An 18,972-nucleotide genomic window follows, 5' to 3' on the forward strand; every position below is an offset into this window, starting at 1 on the left:
CTCACCTTAAACTCACCGATCGAGGCGAAGGAAAGAATAAACAAAAAACACAACAAGTCAGAATTTCAGCAACGATTAGCAGACATCAATAACATCAGAAACTGTGTCAAAACTCCACGTTGTTATATTTCTACGAGGTTGAATGTAGGTTGGTGCGTTAGCAAAATGTGCAACGGTCATCAGGTTTCGATCAGGTCGCATCCGCGTCGACTCGCAGTTCGATCGAGGCGTTCTTAATTAATTAACGTCACAAGACGTCTCGAATAATTTCATTGTGTTTATTCATGGTTGTTCACGTTGGCTTTTCGTACCAAGTTTAGTGTCTAGTCTGGAAAGAGAGAGCAAGAGAGAGAGAGAGAGAGAGAACAGAAACGGTAAGCTGCAGTAAAAGTAAGCATGATAAAACGCTGTCGACATACCGATTGATTATTAAAAATTTCGTCAAGAACGTTCAAGTAACTATCTTCTCTATACGCGATGCTTGGCAAATCGATGATGCATTTAATATCCGGCGTGTCACAGGCACGGGAATTTCTCTGCGCGTGTGCAAGTGTGTAGTTTATATTTTTAATTTCATTTTGAATAAGTCTCGTACCCACATTCGACTGTCGGAAGACTGGCGCGTGTATAGTGCAAGAATTGAAATTCTTCTCGGCACGTTAGCGGGACACGCCGGTAGAAATTCTAATAGAAGTTCCCTCGCGAGTATCGAGCTGTGAACGAAGATTGAAAGACGAGTAACCGACGTCTGATCGACGCCGAGAGTATTGCGCGTCACAAACTCCGCCCAAAAATACATAACGCTGATAGTGATTGAATTATTTACACACGAAGCGTTGCAGACTTCCGTATTGTGCGTCTAATGATGAATTAAACGGACGATCATTCGCTCGTTGTCACTATTTCACGCATTTCGTGTTATTTCGGGTATTGCTTGCAGATCTTACGTAATTTTTTCAATAACTGCTGCGATATGCGCACAAGGAAGATCATCTTCGGACGGTGATGATCTTTCGATTGAAAAAACACGGCGAGCAGGAATGCAATAACGTGTTTCAATCTCAAACTGCGCAAAATCTAAACATCCCAATATTAGCACAATTATACATATGCGAACGATTGGTGTAGTTCAAGTCGAGATAATAATGAAAAGACGGTATGTGGCCGTAAATTCGAAACAGGAAGAACAGAATTCGAGACTTCAGGAAGCATTTATAGGGAACTGCATAGCGAATAAAAGACACCGCAGATACAAGGCGGTGAGAAAAGCAGATACAAGGCGGTGCACAAAAAGTGATAAACGTACATGCGTACATTACTTACTTTTTACGATGGTCTTGAAGTGTCGAAATCGGCCTACGTCCTTCGAAGCGGGTAAAATGACGTCAAGCGTTGGATTCTTGCAGTTGCCGAATTTTGGTTAATTACGGATTTAGAAATTATACTGCGCCAAATTCAGCCTAATAAAATTTCGCTTGATTGGTATAAATTTCGCAACATCGCGTGCGGGCATTTGTAATGATCTCTTGTTACTGTGTTGGCTAATTGAAAATTTGTGTTACTCTATCTTAAAGGACTACGAAGAACCTTCACTTTCTTCATTGCGGTTTGTACATGAAGGCTACCGCAGAAAAAAAAATCGTTTATAACAATCAGGTGTAGAATCGTTAACGTCATTTTTTTCACGTGCGTCAATTCTTGCATGGCGAATATCATTTTATTGCAATTCGTTACGGTTGCAATCCATTTTATTTTGCACGATTCTTATTAAGCGCATATCAAAATAATGACTTGTTGCAATTGCCGAAGTCAAGGACTCGAAAATAACAAATTTGATAAAAAGTTGTGTACCTCAAGTTTGAGACCGAGAGAGAACAATTTGTTTGTTTTCGAATGTTTGGCAACAACGTTGAGAAATCTTTGCTGACGGTCTTTCAAATCAAAACGGCGTCTTGTATTATACATAACTGTACCTCAGTTATGTATCTGATTTCATCGCTTCCGGCAATGTGTCAAGATAATGCAGCCGAGTATTTTCGTAAATCGGATAAAAGTAGAATGCATTTGATAAGAATTGAAGGTAAATATTAGTTTACTTATTTTGACAGGAAAAAAAAGGAAAGCGAATAAGCCACCTTCCACGTAATAAATACGGATTAATTTAGTATTACGTTGGAACTAGTCCAGTGATAATACCGGTGCGGCCCGTACTAGTTTTTTTCTATAAAATCATCGAAACAACTTGAGAATATCCCAACACTCACGTCACGGACGGTCAGTTGAGGCTTTTTGATGCGATAGCAGCTTCAAAATGACTCTGATTTAACGACCAGAATCACGGTTGTCTAATCAAGCATTCAGCTCTGTTTCGTTAATTGCCAGCGGCGATGGATTGTAAATTAAATAAGGTTGACTCGATTTAATAGGAATGCCTAAATTTCCACTATACATAGACCTGTCCTGCCGTCAATAATCATACCATCCCATACGTCCGCAAATAATAACGCGATATATCTGGTTTTACTGGTTTGCTAGCGAGTTCGTGAATAGCACAGGTCACAACACGGAGACAATAATCGGTAAAAATATCGAAAGGCATACTTCTCAAATAAAATATCCATTAGTTTCTAATCAGTTTGATCAAAGAGTGTCATATGTTTTCGCCAATGCGTCGGGAACTCGGTCATAATGACGAACGTGACGTGGAAAAATACAGAAACCAATGTTGGAGACAGGTGGAAAATCGTGTCTGTAGATATACGAACAAGCATCGGTACGTAGGAACCGTTATAAAAATTCAACAGGTTCTGGGATTCAAACGCCCGAACGCGTTTCGCATCGTCACCATCGATTAGGCATAACAAATGAGGTTTCGTCGACTAGTGATCGGTTATCAAATAAATAAAAAAAATAGAAACTTGGTTGGCTTCAAAGATTAGGATTACGCCTTCGAATATTCCGGGTAATGTGAATGCAGAGATCTGAAAGATCCGCCTTGACGGAACAGAATTTGCGATCCAACGGCGTCAGTCACTTCGAAAGAATTTAACGAAAGCTTGATTAATCACGTGTCGTACTTCGTTCGGTGGGCATTCGGAATCTCTTGTTTTCATTAATTGGTTCATTAGTTTTTTTCCTCTCTGTAGATTCCTCAATATTTTTACCGCGATCCTACGTACATCACGGGTTTGCATACGAGCTTAATTATGACACTGTGTAACGCGGAAGAAAACCTGTGAGCGAATTAGATAAAAGCCAAACGTGTGATCTGATAGGCATGCTAATTGCGAAATTAGAATAGCCGTAAATCAAGATCCGGTCTCGGGTTCACGATAAATAATCGTCAAGGGAATTATTGAGGCTTCAAACCCCGCAGCAAGGCCACCATATGACACTTGCAGAAGGTAGCAGAAGATTTTTATAATTTTTTTGACATGATTATTCGCTTGCTGCCTTTGTTTAAATTGGATTTGCGATTCAATAATATAATGGTTATAAATAATCGGCTGAAAAGATATGAAAACAGGTCGACGAAACAAAAAATCTTGATCTATACGAACGTTTTTTCTCGGTTCCGCTTCGCGATGATTGACCGAGTGTCATTGTCCGCGTGACAGAATGTCAAGTATAATATGTAAAGCGCGGAGTCGAATAGAGCGATAAATTTTTGGATGCAAGTGACGAACCTGGCCGTAAAAACGGTATTAAAAATTTCTTTGGCTTGAAAATATGCGTGCAATTTGCTGACAAATCGAAGGCAAGATTCCCTGAAAGAATATTTTTATAATTGTTCGTTGGAGATGAGTTGGGCATCATTTTTTCAAAATGATTTCATCATCGGTTGAAACGTGTTTGAATTACGAAAGGCTGAAAGCAAGGATATGTGAAGTTGCAGAAAAAGAGTCAAGGAAACCGAAATAAACGTTCGTTCCGTAATAATTATATTGCATCTCTTACAGCGTTTACAGTTACGGCATTGGCACAATGAATTCTGCAAAAAGAGGCATGTCTATAATTTTTTGGATTACTTTTGGCGTATCCGTTTCTCCGATACGATCCGAAGACAGTACGATGAAGTGGACGACTCAGATCGCGGATTTTTTAGAACCAATATCGTCGATCGTGGATTCCAGGTGTAGAAACGATACGCTGGATTGTCTCGAGGCTGCGAAAAACCTTTCCAACACCTGGGCCATCGGAAGTTTGTATTTTACGTCACCTACTAAAAGCGATATTAATCACGCACGCATTAGTCCGATCGTTAAAAACCGCTTACGACGTTTTGGAACTGATATTTTGATTTTGAATCGTTACGCAGGTAAATGTAACGCTTATTATCTATAATGTATTGTATAAAATTCTCGTACAACAGTGATCGACGCTACGGCAAATTACCCGGCCGGAATATTGTCGGGAAATATACGTTCGATGGGAAATTTCGACCAGTGTCTCAAGATCCGGCATCCGGACAACGAATACGTGGGAAAATACTGTCTGGCTAGATTGAACTACTCCGCTTATGGGGAGAACGAAGACACCATACTCGAGTACATCGATCTCGTTACGGCGGGTAGAAGATTGCTCGAGCTTGGTGATGACTGGGATAAAGTAAGTTCGACGAACATTGCGTCGTATGCCAGTTGGAGCGGTGGCGAAAATCGACGGAAAAACAACATCGTACCGAATTGTGATAACGTGACGAAGAATGAAAATAACGACAAAATCGTGTGGCAATCGACCGCGCTTGTCATACGTTCAGAGAAAAAGGCTCGCGGCCAAAAGTCGGCTGTTGTATTTTACTGTGGATTTGAAATCGGCGCATTCGCAATCGCCCGAAAATATTTAAATATTTTTCAATTCGTGTGGCTCCACCTTGTCAGCGTTCTAAGAAATTTGCCCACCCTTCTTCTCACCTGCGGATTACCTTCAGCGGTTGTTGAAAGTCTCACCTGTTTCTACTTCGGATAATCGAGCTGCTCGGTCGGTAAAATAGTATTCGTGATTTCGATACCGCAATCTTACCCATTGCTCGTCTAGTGATTTCCTCCTGAGACTCTCAATATGGGAAGAATTCAAATGACATTATCAATTTTTTATTTTTTATCCCGTTTGATTTTGGGTCCCACTTATAATAATCTTGAATTGACGGTTAATCGGGTTATTAGCTTCTTGCAAAGCAGAATAATCAAAGTAACGATATTAATATCGTCCTCGTAACTAAACTTTGATCAATAATTTTTGTTTCTGCATTGGAAAATGATCATTTCACTATCGGCGCATTACATGACCAGAAAAAAAAACATTCGGTTCCGTAATTGTGTCAATAAATGGGTGAATCTTTAAACGAACGTTAAAAATGGTGAAAAAAAAGTCAAACCGATCGCACCGGTCTTACAAACTGGAATTCTCAGGATCGGATCAGTCGAGTTCATTCATCTCGAATGGTGAATTGGGGATTGGAATTGGGAGCAAAGCGTTATGTCAGAGCCGGCTGCATTTTCGCTTTCTCTTTCCTGGCCGGTTGCGCAAGAGCAAGATCGCGTGTTGCCGGCGATGGAAGTCTTGTCCTCTCTTCGAATAATCGCGCTCCATGCGGACGATTGATATCCACCGCTCTAAACTACGTACTCTGTAATAATATGTTTATTTATCATTTATATCTGTGTCTCCCGGTGCTCTCCATGCTGCCGTGCTTGATTCGGGAATATTCTCGAGCTACACCTGTAATGAATTCATCACTAAGGCATTACGGCTTCGACGATCACTTATGTGGTACCGTTCAATTTCAATTTCCGATCGAAAAAAATGGCTCCTGAACTCTTGACCTTTACTTTTTTTCTCTCACCTCTTTCCGTGATTATATATTCAACAAATCGGTATAAAAATTCACGCTAAAGAAGAAGCTGATTGATAACAAGCATGCGATATTAACCATCCTATTCTGCAATTCAATTGTACGATTAACAACTTGGCAACCATTACACCGCATGCCCAATGACGATTTATGTTCGGGTCCTCGGAATTGAAAATTTTCTGATTCAACGATACATGTCCATAATTTTATTTCAGGGTACTTTGATCCTGCCAACATATTCACGCAGCGAACTGGCTTTATGTCTTCCGTCAACGTGCTCAGCAAAAGATGTTGCCATTATGACCGGAGATGCTATTCGACGGGCAACCTTTGAGACCGGCGTTCAGGTTGCGGTCTCACTCGAAGATGATCTTTGCTACACTGCGTTACGGACTGAGCCGTTCACAGGGGTCGATTATTTCGTAACGTAAGATCGTTAAGAGAATCAACGAAAAAAATCGTATCTCATTCCATTTTCTTTGAATCACGGAAAGATCTTCGATCGTGCAACTTTTCCGATGCATCATGTTTTTTTTTTTTTTTTTTTATGCCAGATCAGAAGTTCACGAGACACTGTATACGGTGTCCTTTGATCGAGGATCGGTAATGACTGTCACTTTCTAACACGTGCCTTGCACGGTGAAAGGCTGGGTACAAGTTTAAAAGTTCAGTTGCACGACATCGCGTCAAATTCAGAATTCAAAGATCGACCGATGATCTGTAGGTCGAAATATGGTTTCGGTTTTTTACGATCGCTGACAAAAAGAATGAGGGAAAAATTTTGTTGAAACAAAGATTTTTTACCGATCGAAATATTGACGGTGATGTAGTATTACCTCTGACATAGAAGTGTTGATTGATCGGTTATAGGTTCATCTGTGTAACGCTGTTAACCTTCACCATTGTTGGATCGGCATGGAGTATAATTACCAATGTGCAAAGTAAGTCCGTGGCTTTAAATGATTGGTTTTGAAAGTATCTCGAAATATGCTTTACGACAGTTCAAAGTCGTGTGGTTAACCGAGGTAAATTGAATGAAAATGAAACGCGAACGTATGCACGCGTAATTTATTCCAAATCTGTTTATACAAAAGTATAATGAGTGACATTGCATTGAACTTGGCCTTCCACCAGAGAGAAACGGAGTTCTGCCGAAGATTTTGCGAGCCTTTTCGATCGTCGATAATTGGCACCAATTGGCGAATCTCGGCCCTCCCCCCAACGATGCGATCACCTGCTTGGACGGAATAAGAACCTTGTCAACCGTTTGGGTCGTGATGACTCACCAAACGATGCTTATCGGCCAATTGGCGTACATCAATAAACTCGAGACCATGCAGGTGATGTATAGGAAGTATGGTAATATGATGGATGATTTTTGCGAATGACGCAGTTCAAGTCAACTGTCACACTGGAACATGAATTATGACGGGGGGAAAAAAATTTGGGAGATTAATTGACTGATTTAATGCATTATGTATGGCGGTAGATTTAGAGATGCCGAGACAGAGAGAAAGAGAGAGAGAGAGAGAGAGAGAGAGAGAGAGAGAGACGTATTAAAAAAGGAAGGGTACCAAAATGAAAATAAAATGTGGAAAAATCAAGACTTGAAACTGTCGGAGCAAATTCGTTGACGTAACTGCAAGCAGCGTTGGGTCATATTTATAAACTACGGAGTAAGAATACGAATTACATAAGTTATTCGATAATTCTATCCAGTATACGATCGTATTTGGGTACAGTTTGTAAAATTTTGTGAACAGCACGTTGAATTCCAAAGACTTTCTCCGGTGAAAGCCAAATCAAATTGTTTACATCAACCAGTCTCTTTGTCCGTGTATGCATGCGCGTGTCTGCCTGTCTGCGTGTGTGTGCGCGGTTTGGGCAAATTTTGTGAGCAGGTATTTTTCGTATCGTCTACACGCAAATGCCCGTAGAATATAATAAGCGACGTATCAGCACGTGGTTATAGAATCGCGAAACGCGTTGTTACATATGATTCCAAGCTGCAAATTTCGCACGCTCGCGTTATGGTGCAATTTTCCCGCATTGTACCTGAACGCGTTTTTCAGACTCACAACGATTACTGGTACTATGTGATATGGAACAGCTACTTCAACGTGGACACCTTTCTATTCGTCAGCGGACTTCTTCGCGCTTACAATTTGACGAAAGAGCTTGAGCAGGGCAGGGCAAATTATTTGAAATCAGGACTGCAGAGGTATCTGCGTCTGACCCCGGCCTATCTGTTCGTCATAATATTCTACGTGTCGTATTTCGATCGGCTCGATACCGGCCCGACGTGGAACGTCTACGTAGGGCGTAACGTCGAAGCGTGCAGAAGGTACTGGTGGCACAATTTGCTGTACATAAACAATTACGTGCCGGGAAATGACAAGGTAAGCGAATCGGTGATCAAGGGAAGCTGAAACCGACGGACCGAGTTCGGTTTTCGAAGGTGTGTTTCTTTTTTTTTCTCCTTTTCCAGTGCCTTCTACAGTCCTGGTATTTGTCCGCCGACATGCAGCTCTTCCTTGTAGCTCCGCTGCTAGTCTATCCGCTGTGGAAGTGGAGGCTGATCGGAAAAATGCTTTTCACAATAGCGGTGACCGTGTCGATCGTTCTGCCCTTTTTGACAACCTGGATCAACGAGTTTCCCGGAACGTATATGTTCACGGTTAGGTAATCTAGCTCCCTAGCACGAGATCGGCTCAACGAGTTGCCGACCTCGGAGAGCCTGTATCTCAATATGCATTCACAATTACGAAATGCCGGTTTCACACGAGAATGTATGTTTATTGCACTCAGAAATTCCGTACTCAATTCGTACGCGCACGATCTTTATATGGCGACTCACGATCGAATGTCACCGTATCTCGTCGGCGTTCTGCTTGGCCACCTATTCCACCTAAAGAATTCCCCGTCCCTGGCCAAGGTACGTTCGTTGACTGTTCTTTGTCGTTATTATTTCTTTTTTTCTCCTTACTTTATCACCACCATCTCTGGTCCAAACTTGGAATAGTAATGTCGCGCAGCGCGTATCGCGTAAGCTCAGGTGTGGCTCGTGTACTTATTTCCATTTTTAATCATACCAACGTTCACAAAACAGTGGAAGGTCGCCGCGGGGTGGATAGCATCGTTAGCCGTCATGTACGCCTGTGTCTACGGAGCAAAAGACATGACCTCCTTCCAGCACACCTATAATATCCTGGAGTCGGCCCTTTACGGAGGACTTCATCGTTTCGCATGGGCCGTTGCCGTCGCTTGGGTCGTTTACGCCTGTCACGTCGGTTACGGAGGTGGGGGACTTCATTAATTGGGACTAATTTTATACGCTCCTGCTTTTTGTACACCGTAATAATAATCGAAGTACCGTGTAAACTTACACTTTCCAGGCCCTGTCAACGCCTTTCTGTCCTGCAGTGCGTTCAGGATTCTAGGACGATTGAGCTACTGCGTTTTCCTGACCCACCTTGCTGTGCTGCTTTACAACGCTGCCGTTCTCCAAGTACCGAGGCAGCTCCATATCTACATCTCGGTAAGATTCGTCGGCTCGTTCGCAGCCAGGTCGATTCCTCTTCCAACGAACTTGATAATAACAACCGATTTCAATTTTCCTCCGGATGATGACCCGACGTTGCCTCTAGATTAAGATACTGTCGTTTTCATTCGTCGCTGGATTATCCCAAGCCTGATCCAAACTTTCAGTCGTTGAACCAACATATGGAAGCAACGAGACCACGTTACAACGACATTTTTAAATGATTTTGTTTGTCCGGGAACCGGTGAAAGGGTCTTGCTCGTTTGCGTAGACTCCCGATTGATACGAACTTTACATTAATGTTGGTCAAGGATGGCATTAACTATTCTACCATATTACGCCATTAATGCAATGATATTTTTTAAGTTGCGTGCAACTCCAGCCCTGTGAGATGACACATCCTCTTTGACACTGTTCGAAAACTTATTTTGCGCCAACATGTTTGTGCGTTTCACGGACACAGGCTCTCTTGAAACTTGTGTGTATCTTTTGTTCTCTTTGTGTTTTTAGATTCGAGATTTCATGGGTGACTTCGTCTTCATCTTTGCGTTGTCCTTGCTACTTTATATATTCGTAGAGCTTCCGCTGTATCGTGTAACAAAAGAAATGTTCAAGAAGCAGTAATGATTGTATTATTAAAATGGCAGTTTGACCAAATCGTCGTAAATCACTGGCCTGGTTTTATTCAGATATTGTTTTCTACATTACATAATTGTTATCCATTTCCACTAATGGGTATAAAATAGTTTTTCCGTCTGCATACCTTATCAACACCGTCGTGTTTCGCGGCAATTCAATGATGCTTCGCTTTTAAAAAAATTCCTATCACTACATAATGCCAGCTTGAAACAGCTACTGCACATGTAGAAAAATTAGAGACAAAATTCACGTGATGTACAGAGATCAACGAGTTATCGGTACAGTATAGGAATGCGGGATTTCCCAAACCAATCTCGGGAACTACGCTGCGTCGATGGTACATAAGAAACGATGAACAAATCAAGTGGTTTACCGTTTTGACCTTAGTCAAATTTAGCGTGAATTATTTTCCCGGTATTACCTTCCACATAACAATGAATATTTCGGAATACTTTCTGAAATCTTTCATGAAAGGAAAGAAACGTTTCAAAAATACTTCAATAAAAGGTTGCGGCAAGTTGAAAATGTCCGCGCCAGAAACTTGCAAACGATTTCTTGATTGTTGCTGTTCGTAAAAAGATTCTCATAATCTTTGTATAAAATATTTTATTGAAAGTTTCTTGGAACGATTTCATGTTGTGTGGTAGCTACCACGATGAGTACATTTCTGGAATTATTTCTTAACGAGGTAACGAAGAAAATAGAAAAACAAAAAAATTGATACCAGGGTTAGCCGTAAGAATGAGAGCAAACAAGCTGGAGCGTGAAAACCATGTGGACTAATAAGAGAGGAAATATTGGAAGTTTCCGAGCCATGTTAATCGGCGTGTTGTTATTTTGAAAATCAGCCCGGAGCCAGTCGGGATGCAGGTAAATATTATTGGCCGAATGGAGACGAGGCCGATAGCGGAAACGGCGGTAGTTCTTATGACCACCAACGAGGTGTTGGCTCCGTGGTGATTACGCGAACCTGGGAACGGTGGTGTTTACCCAGAGAACCATGCTGGAGAGGTGAATGATTTTGGTAGGGGTCAGTCTGCGCGCGAAAGTGTCCAACGTTGTCCGTTCGACTACTTTGCTCGTCGGCTAGTTCGTAGGACTATTCTTCCCAGGCAATCGGCCCGAGTGAGAGGAAGAGGTGTTTTCTGTTTCCTACTCGTTACACTACCACAAGCCGAAACTTATCGGCGGCTATCCTGTTCGGGGATTGCTGTCAGCGAGTTTTATGTAAGCCCTTAGATCTTAAAGAGTCTATATAAGCCGACGCTCTCGCTCAGGCAATTCCTCAGTCAAAATGCGTGCCGTTTCGTTGGTGGTGTTGTACGGCTTGTGTCTCAACGTTCCGGCTCAGAGCACTGCAATTCTCTCCAGTTGCACCGGCGCGGTCACCGGCAGCGATACCAATCAAGTCAACGCATCCAGTGTTCGACGACCGGTTACCAGTGGTTTAAATTTTACCCACAACCATACCGTCGCTGTCCCGAAACATGTCTTTCAAAAAAACGTATCCGACCTACTCGACGAAGACGAGGACGACGACGACTTCGTCGCGAACACGGGTCAGGATTTCAATCGCATGTCACTCAGACCCAGTGCGCCCCAGAATTGGATTACACAGGTGATATCGACGTTGACACCGCTTCCGGATAACCTTGGGATCGCCTGCCAGAGGGACACGCAGACATATTTACAGGAACTGAGTAACTTCACCCACTGGGCCGTCAGGAGTGAGTAATTTAACTGGTCGAACGGTCGTCGCTGTTAGATTTATTTACCTCTTTACCGATATCGTTTTGTCAATTGTGCCGGTTCTTTAAACGCGAAGCTTTGCAACCGTTTCACGTAGGCGTTCCAATTGTGCTTTGAGAATTGATAAAAATTTATCGTACGTCTAACGTTGTACCGTACACTTCCGAGTAAGAGCCGGTGATGTAAATATGCATGCGAGAAAAGAAGAGTTTTCGTTCTCTCAATTAAACTGTGAAAGTTGAGCGTCAACGGTGAAGTATTTATATACTGTGAAAGTGAATGCATCGGTGGAAAATGCATCTTAATATATAATTGTGGACAGTGACGATTCATCTGACGAGTAGAAGAGGAAAAAAGTACATCACCGTACAGATTTCTTGACTCATGACAGAGGGAAAACACACGTGTGTCAATGGCGCTTGTATTAATTTTACTTTACACCGTTCCGTGGATGGTATAACACGTATACACCCGCATGATTTATTCAATGTATAAAGAAACCGTTACCTCAATATCTTTTATATACATACATTACTCGTATCGCGGTATAAATGTGTATCCAATATTACGCAAGTTGAAAGAAAGTAAAAACTGGTATAGCAGTTACGCGAGAGACCATCTAGCGATCTTAAAACTTGCGCAATTAATGATCCAGCCGGAACATCGGCTCACGTCGCGTATTTTGTACGAATTACGAATTCACCGGTACATTCACGGATGTTTTATATTCACTGATTCAAAAGTTACCTAGACTCGTAACATTATCGGATTGATGCGAAGGCGTTAATTTCACTGTGACGTAAATTGTGACTCTCGGTCAAAAAATGATCTGAATATACAACGTTTTTTCTCCGCCAAGTTTGAGTAATATTAATTGCAAGCAATAACGTGAGATATGGCCAGGAGTCGGGAAAGTTTGAAACAGATCATTTCGCATAATTCTTATAACGGGAGCAGCATTTTCAATTCGGTGTTCCAAAGTCTATGAATAAAAACGAATGCGTCTGTGTGTCTAGTGCTGCTGATTGAACTGCCAGTTCAAATATACTATACTGAATATTTTTTTGTGGGCTGATTGCAAAAATAAAAAAAAACATTTATAATTTTGCATCAAATCAAGTTCCTCACGCAGAAAATCATCAGACTTGAAACAGCTCCAAATTTTGCGTATTTCTATTTCTCAAGAAACGAATTAGACGAATACTTCATTCCCGCTCCCCCCCCCCCTCCCCTCCCATTTTGAAAAAAATTTCAAGAATTCTCTACTTCAAGGAAATATTGTGCGATTACTACAATGTTACGCACAGATCCCATTATATTTTTACACCAGATAGTGATATTTAAAATTGTTACTTTACACCTGTGACGTTGGGTTGTCTTGAAAATTTAATGATACTATTAAAAATACAAAATATGAACGAAGCAGTTTGTTTGCGAGGTTTAAAATCGAAACGAGTTGAATTTGTAGGAAAATACACTGTTCCAAGAGACCGTACATATTTTGTACACGAATCACTAACTGATCTGAATGAGAATCATAGAATTTCGGATTATCTGCATGGGCCCAAACTAACTAAAAGAACGAATCATGTCTCGCTGCGCAACAGATAAATATATGTAATTTAATGATTATTTCATCCATCCGGGAGATATGCGTGTAATATGTTACAAAGGCGTATTGTAATCTCAAGCGTGACGCGATCGACCTCAATTCAATGTTCATTACTATGAGATCTACGCTATTTTATTCGTCTTAACGTGCTTCTCTCCTTTCCCGCAGTGATGGACGCAAGCGCAAAGTTTCCCCACGGTATTCTTATGGGGAATATCCGCAGCATGGGGGATTTCGACGAGTGTCTTTGGACGAAAACCGACCAGGAAATTGAGCCGAAGTACTGTCTCGCCTCCGTTTATAATCTGGATGTGAAGAACACGTATCCGGTGTACGACAAGCTTCAGGAAATCGTCCGAACGATGACTATCGGTCGAATGAACATGGAGACGTACGAAACGACCATGGTACGTGGAACGAAGCTCGCACATTTTATCGGAGGAAAAGAACGCGGTTTCCGAGTGCCGAGGAGGGCTTCCTTACAGTAATATTATTTTCCAAACCAGGGAACAATACCGATGCAGAGGTCAGGACGAATCGAGTGGGCCATGTGCATTCCGGCAACTTGTTCTCCGGTCGACGTTGAGATAATGCTGAACGCCGCCGGAAAGCGGATCTTCCCCGAATTGGATATCAGAGCGACGGTGCACTCGAAGGATTGTTACACGAACTCGCAGCCACAGGGCTTCTCCTTGAGGGACAAGCTCATTTTGTAAGTATAACACATCGGGGTAAAGACACTTCGGACGTATAACAACGGCTGATTTTTTCCCAGATTAAGCATGATGGTCATCGTCTCGTTGGTCGTCGTCGGGACGCTCCGGGACCAGAGTGACGGTAACAACAACGACAACCAGGACGAAGGTGAGGATGCGTTGCGAGGACACTTTTTACTTCCGAGTAAAGTGCAGAGTCAACGAATTTTTCTTACTGCCAAAGAACATGCTGGGAATTGGGCGATATTGTTTGCCGGTGATTGATCGATCGATCTATTTTTTTTTTCAGAAAAACCGTTAAGTGTGAAGATACTAGACGCGTTCTCGTTGAAACGGTCTTGGAAAAATCTCACCGACTTTTCGCCCAGTCGGTCCAGCAGACAGATCGAATGCCTGGACGGTTTACGAGGAATTTCGTCGCTCTGGGTTGTCATGGGCCACCAGGCTCTCCTGGCATCCTCCAGTCCTTACTCGGACAAAGTGACTTTTTTCAAAGTAAGACCATTTTCGGGTGTACGTTTCGCATTTCGAGCCAGGCAAAGCGTTTGTTCTTGCAGGGGTTGATCTTTGGCATTAAGGAAACAATAGGCTCGCGGCTGATTGTGAGCAGGATTTTTGCAAAGCCCCTCGCGAATCACGACCCACGTCTTTGTTGAAAAAGCTTTAGCTCACTGACGTCAATGCAAAGTGAAATATTCAGCTGAATCCTGACAGTAATTACACGACGTGTTCAATGCGAAACAGTCGAATAATTAGACATAATCCAGGGAACAGACCAGTGCATTCGTGCGCGCAAATATGCTCAAGTCTGTATGCATATTTGCGGTCGTTCGTTCAATCGGCTAAAACTTGTAAAAAAATTTTATTACTCCGAACTCATGAATCAGTAATGTTTCTTTTTTTTTTTTTTTTTTTTTTTTTTATGGCAAGAGAACATAAAACTTAAACATCTCGATACTCGGGATAAAATTCATACTCTCGTATACCGCAATAATGCAAATCTTTGAACTTTGAACAGCATGTTTTGGATGTTTGCGAAACGAAATCTGTTTAACGCTACCGAAATCATCTCTTAGACGCAACAGTACACCATCCTCATGATTCTCTGGAATTTCTTTTTACCCGTCGACACTTTTCTCGTCATCGGCGGCCTCGTTCGGTGTTACAACCTGATGCCAGGATTGGAAAAGCGAACCGTAAATCACTGGAAAAGTGCCATTACAAGGTACCTCAGACTGACGCCGGCACTCCTGGTCGTTATCGGTCTGTACGTATCAGTTATGTACAGAATATCGAACGGACCGCTATGGAATCGGCACGTTGGCGAAAACAAGGTCGCTTGCGAATGGAACTGGTGGAAGACCGTCTTCTACGTAAATAATTACATATACAACGAGCGTGAGGGATATCACTTGGTATGTTGAATTATTCTTCATATGGTTTAAATCAGCCGAATAAGAAATTAGAAAAAAAAAATATCAAAAAAATCTGGCTCAAAGTTCCTTCCAAACTTGATTAAGTACGAGTACCATAAGTACTTGGTAATAAAATAACCTATAACCAAATTTGTAGGTTTGCAACTGATTAGATAACTGACAAGACTACACTGTGGAACTGTCAAGTTGAACAGCTTATAAGTTTCAAAAATTTTCATCGCTCATTTTCATCGTGATTTCAGTGCCTGCTCCAATCCTGGTACACGTCTGTGGACATGCAGCTGTACCTGTTGGCCCCGTTGCTGATAGTGCCGCTGTGGCGTAATCCCAAGCTGGGCATGACTCTCCTGATAACAGTGGCTGGAATCGCGACTGCAGTGGAATACGCGACGATTGTGTTGAACAAGTTACCGGGTCTACCGATAACGATGCACTCGGAGTAAGTTGAACGGCACTGGAACGCCTACGGCTATATTTAAATCAGGACTAATTGTGCCAAAGTCCGTGTCTTTTGCGTCGAGAATAAGACTGCAGAACCGTCGGTTATCCAATGGCTTAACCGCACGGCGCATAACATAAGTAGAAAGTGTGCAACACGTGGGTACGCGCCGATTACGAGGTTCCGTAGTATCATCGGTGTGTTGTGTTATTGTGTCGGGAAAGTTGAGGTTCTCTGCAACACATTCCACCGATCTTAGAATTGCGATAAGTCGGTCTCCAGTCCCGTTGCAGTTAAATTCTCGCTAACGAGTCAACCTGCGAAATCATTCTTCATTTCACTCATACTTACATCTCGTTCCTTTTCAGCGACATTGCGATTCTCACCTACGTACGAACTTTCTATTTCGTTTCCCACACCAGAGCGATGCCCTATTTGATCGGTATTGCAACGGGGTATCTAATGCACCGGTACAAGAGCATCACTATGTCGAAGGTAGGACAGCTGTTCGACATCACACACTTGTCTGTTATTCTCGTTATTAACCTTACCGCTTCGGGTGGAACCTTGATTCCAGACGATGCTGAGCACAGGCTGGCCATTGGCGATGCTTGGACTGTTTTGGCCTCTCTTCGGATCTCTGGGCTATCTGGCAGTCGATTATCCGCTTGGATCTTGGAGACACGCGTACTTCGGAGCGTTTCACAAGACTGTTTGGGCCGTGGCCATTTCCTGGATAATTGTCGCCTGTCATAACGGCTACGGAGGTTCGTTTTCGACATTGAAATATCTGCGTCACAGGAGCTTGCCTTCCTTGCAGGAAGGTGGATTTACTAAAAAAAAATTATCACTTCTTTCAGGACCGGTCAACGCGTTTCTTTCCAGCAGGGTATTGAAGTTCCTCTCAAGAATATCGTATTCCGTATTTCTGCTTCACCTGGGAATCCTCGTGTGTTTCACAGGATACCTGAGAGTTCCGAAGCATACAGATTTTCCCTCAATAGTGAGTACAACCTTTTCTTCTTGGATTTGAGATACGACGTCTAAAGTTATCGGCAATTCCATTGTAAAGCATGAAACAATCTTTATCCCTAAAATATTTCAGATGAAGGAGATGGTCGGTGAACTGAGCGTCGTTATCATCCTGTCGATCATCCTTCATCTCAGCGTCGAGGCGCCGTTCGCGGAACTGTCTCAAATAGTATTCAGAAAAACCAAGCGGGAAGTGAAGAAGTTAAAGTAGCTTTCGACTAACGTTATTACCCGATGTCGATGTCGCTCGTAGAATCGCGTCGTTTACCCAAAGTGCCGCTATCATAACGGGGCATTTATTGTTATCGATATTTATATAAGTACCACTCGGCAACATTCGAGCTGGGAAAAAGACAAATGAGTGAATTATGTTGTTGTATATATGTTGTATATTGTACGTAGGTATTTATTTTTACGAATGGCGCTAAGCTGAGACGCCTGCGACGTTCACTTGAGTAGCCTGTATAAATAAAACGAATATTCTTCATGTTATATAATATAATCAGGCGTCGACGTTATTCCACCAAATCCATTTCCAAGCGTATCTAGCCCGTGCGAGGTTCTTCCTGCTTCGGATTTCGCTATTCCCGAATATTCGGACTCCGGTTCCTGTATTAGGGACGGGACGTCGCGTCTCGTCTCGTTGGTAGGCTGGTTATTTCTCGTCTACTCTCGGCGAAGGAGTGTACATACGTACACCTCGGCATTGTTGATTTCAACGTGAGTGCCGGCTTGTACAACAAGGCGCATGCCGTACGCTTCCATGGTTGAAACGTGCGTCGACTGCGAAGGTCCGACGAGGAAGACGCGTCTCCTCGAGACGACGGCGTCGCCGCTCTTCTCTGTTGCCAAAATAAATAGCACGAGTTCGTTGAAACTAAAGTACACGTGCCACGTACCTCTCTGCTTGGCTAGAGACGCGGCCTGGTGGTTCTTCATCTCTGCGTGATGGCGCACCTGCCAGAGACGAGCTACGTTCTGATTTTACAAATTCTCGATACATTTTCCCCACGTAGCTCGGGATTATTCCCTGACAAATAAATACAAAGTCAATTTTAAGCCTAATTCATATCACATTTGTCGGGGAGCTTCGCTCCGTGACAAGAGCATGGATTTCCATCAGGATATAACCGACGAATCGATCTCGTTCGGTCCGCCTGTTCGTAATGTCATCTTCGCAGTGGAAACTGGTAGCTTCGTGAAAATTTTCTTTATCCGGAACCGGATTATCGGCAACGTTACTGTCGCGTTTTCGAGAGGCTAGCTGCAGGGATGCTGTCGACGACAACGAGAAACATCCGATGACCTCCCGCGGTATTTGCATAGTTGGATATTCATGTCGGCAAAGCCGTGCACGGTCATGTTGTACGTGTATACCATTATATATATATATGTATATACACACGTGTACGTCTGCCAACGCTGATCTAGGAATGTCCTTTGCTTGCGCGGGTCCCAATGTGCAGGATCATCTCATCGTCAGCATCCTGCTCGTCATTACAGAAGTACGGCGTACGATTTAATTGCAAGGGGGAATTGCGAATCAATGGTTTTTTTCATCCATCGACGGATAAGACACGAGGAGGGAATTTAATTCCGATGGAAATTATTCCCTCGGCCGATCTTGTACAAGCAGCAAATGGCAGGACAGTCGTGAACACGGAGATAACTCTTAGATCCTGAGCGAGTTAAAAGAAATACTTGAGCCAATATTATCAATCAATTTGTCGTCTTTGCTAATGAAATAAGACTGTGGTCTCCCTTTGCTTTACCCACCCTCTTTCCCTCCGGTCCTCCCTCCGAGTCTTGGCTCTCGTATTCTTGTCATCTCCCTTCGCTTTGCTATAACTCTTCAGTAATTACTACGATTATTTACAAGATTGTCTCTGGAGATTGAAGAAATACAAGCTTCAAGCGGATCTCGGGATCCGGAGCCTTGCCAGAGGGTTTAATC

At 42.7% G+C, this 18,972-nt stretch overlaps 2 protein-coding genes across 3 annotated transcripts; both read left to right on the top strand.

Moving 5' to 3' along the window:
• Positions 1-351: 351 nt before the first annotated feature.
• Positions 352-10,041, top strand: LOC124308040 (nose resistant to fluoxetine protein 6-like). Of its 2 annotated transcripts, none has more exons than XM_046770356.1 (12): positions 352-374; positions 3,960-4,201; positions 4,373-4,608; positions 6,070-6,281; positions 6,725-6,795; positions 6,989-7,194; positions 7,927-8,253; positions 8,343-8,536; positions 8,663-8,789; positions 8,964-9,153; positions 9,250-9,392; positions 9,906-10,041. In XM_046770356.1, exons 2-12 carry the CDS (start codon positions 3,985-3,987, stop codon positions 10,017-10,019), a joined length of 2,037 nt encoding a protein of 678 aa, XP_046626312.1. In that variant the 5' UTR covers positions 352-374; positions 3,960-3,984; the 3' UTR covers positions 10,020-10,041. The 2 variants fall into 2 exon arrangements, with proteins under 2 accessions (XP_046626312.1, XP_046626313.1); XM_046770357.1 differs by lacking the exon at positions 352-374 and adding an exon at positions 2,008-2,080.
• Positions 10,042-11,058: 1,017 nt separating this feature from the next.
• Positions 11,059-17,520, top strand: LOC124308036 (nose resistant to fluoxetine protein 6-like). Its single transcript, XM_046770348.1, has 11 exons — positions 11,059-11,761; positions 13,564-13,802; positions 13,902-14,107; positions 14,171-14,259; positions 14,401-14,606; positions 15,188-15,526; positions 15,790-15,986; positions 16,355-16,481; positions 16,564-16,753; positions 16,847-16,989; positions 17,092-17,520. The coding sequence occupies exons 1-11, from the start codon at positions 11,329-11,331 to the stop codon at positions 17,227-17,229; spliced, it is 2,307 nt and encodes a 768-aa protein (XP_046626304.1). The 5' UTR covers positions 11,059-11,328; the 3' UTR covers positions 17,230-17,520.
• Positions 17,521-18,972: the final 1,452 nt, after the last annotated feature.

The sequence above is a fragment of the Neodiprion virginianus genome, chromosome 6 (assembly GCF_021901495.1).
Source record: "Neodiprion virginianus isolate iyNeoVirg1 chromosome 6, iyNeoVirg1.1, whole genome shotgun sequence".
Classification (NCBI taxonomy): Eukaryota; Metazoa; Arthropoda; class Insecta; order Hymenoptera; family Diprionidae; genus Neodiprion; species Neodiprion virginianus.

Bases quoted from the DNA above. Each gene is read 5' to 3' on its own strand.
- LOC124308036 (XM_046770348.1), top strand. From the start codon at position 11,329: ATGCGTGCCGTTTCGTTGGTGGTGTTGTACGGCTTGTGTCTCAACGTT. The intron at 14,108-14,170 runs GTAAGTATAACA...ATTTTTTCCCAG, and splicing joins TTGAGGGACAAGCTCATTTT to ATTAAGCATGATGGTCATCG. The intron at 15,987-16,354 runs GTAAGTTGAACG...GTTCCTTTTCAG, and splicing joins CCGATAACGATGCACTCGGA to CGACATTGCGATTCTCACCT.
- LOC124308040 (XM_046770356.1), top strand. From the start codon at position 3,985: ATGAATTCTGCAAAAAGAGGCATGTCTATAATTTTTTGGATTACTTTT. The intron at 4,202-4,372 runs GTTTGTATTTTA...CTCGTACAACAG, and splicing joins CAACACCTGGGCCATCGGAA to TGATCGACGCTACGGCAAAT. The intron at 8,790-8,963 runs GTACGTTCGTTG...TTCACAAAACAG, and splicing joins ATTCCCCGTCCCTGGCCAAG to TGGAAGGTCGCCGCGGGGTG.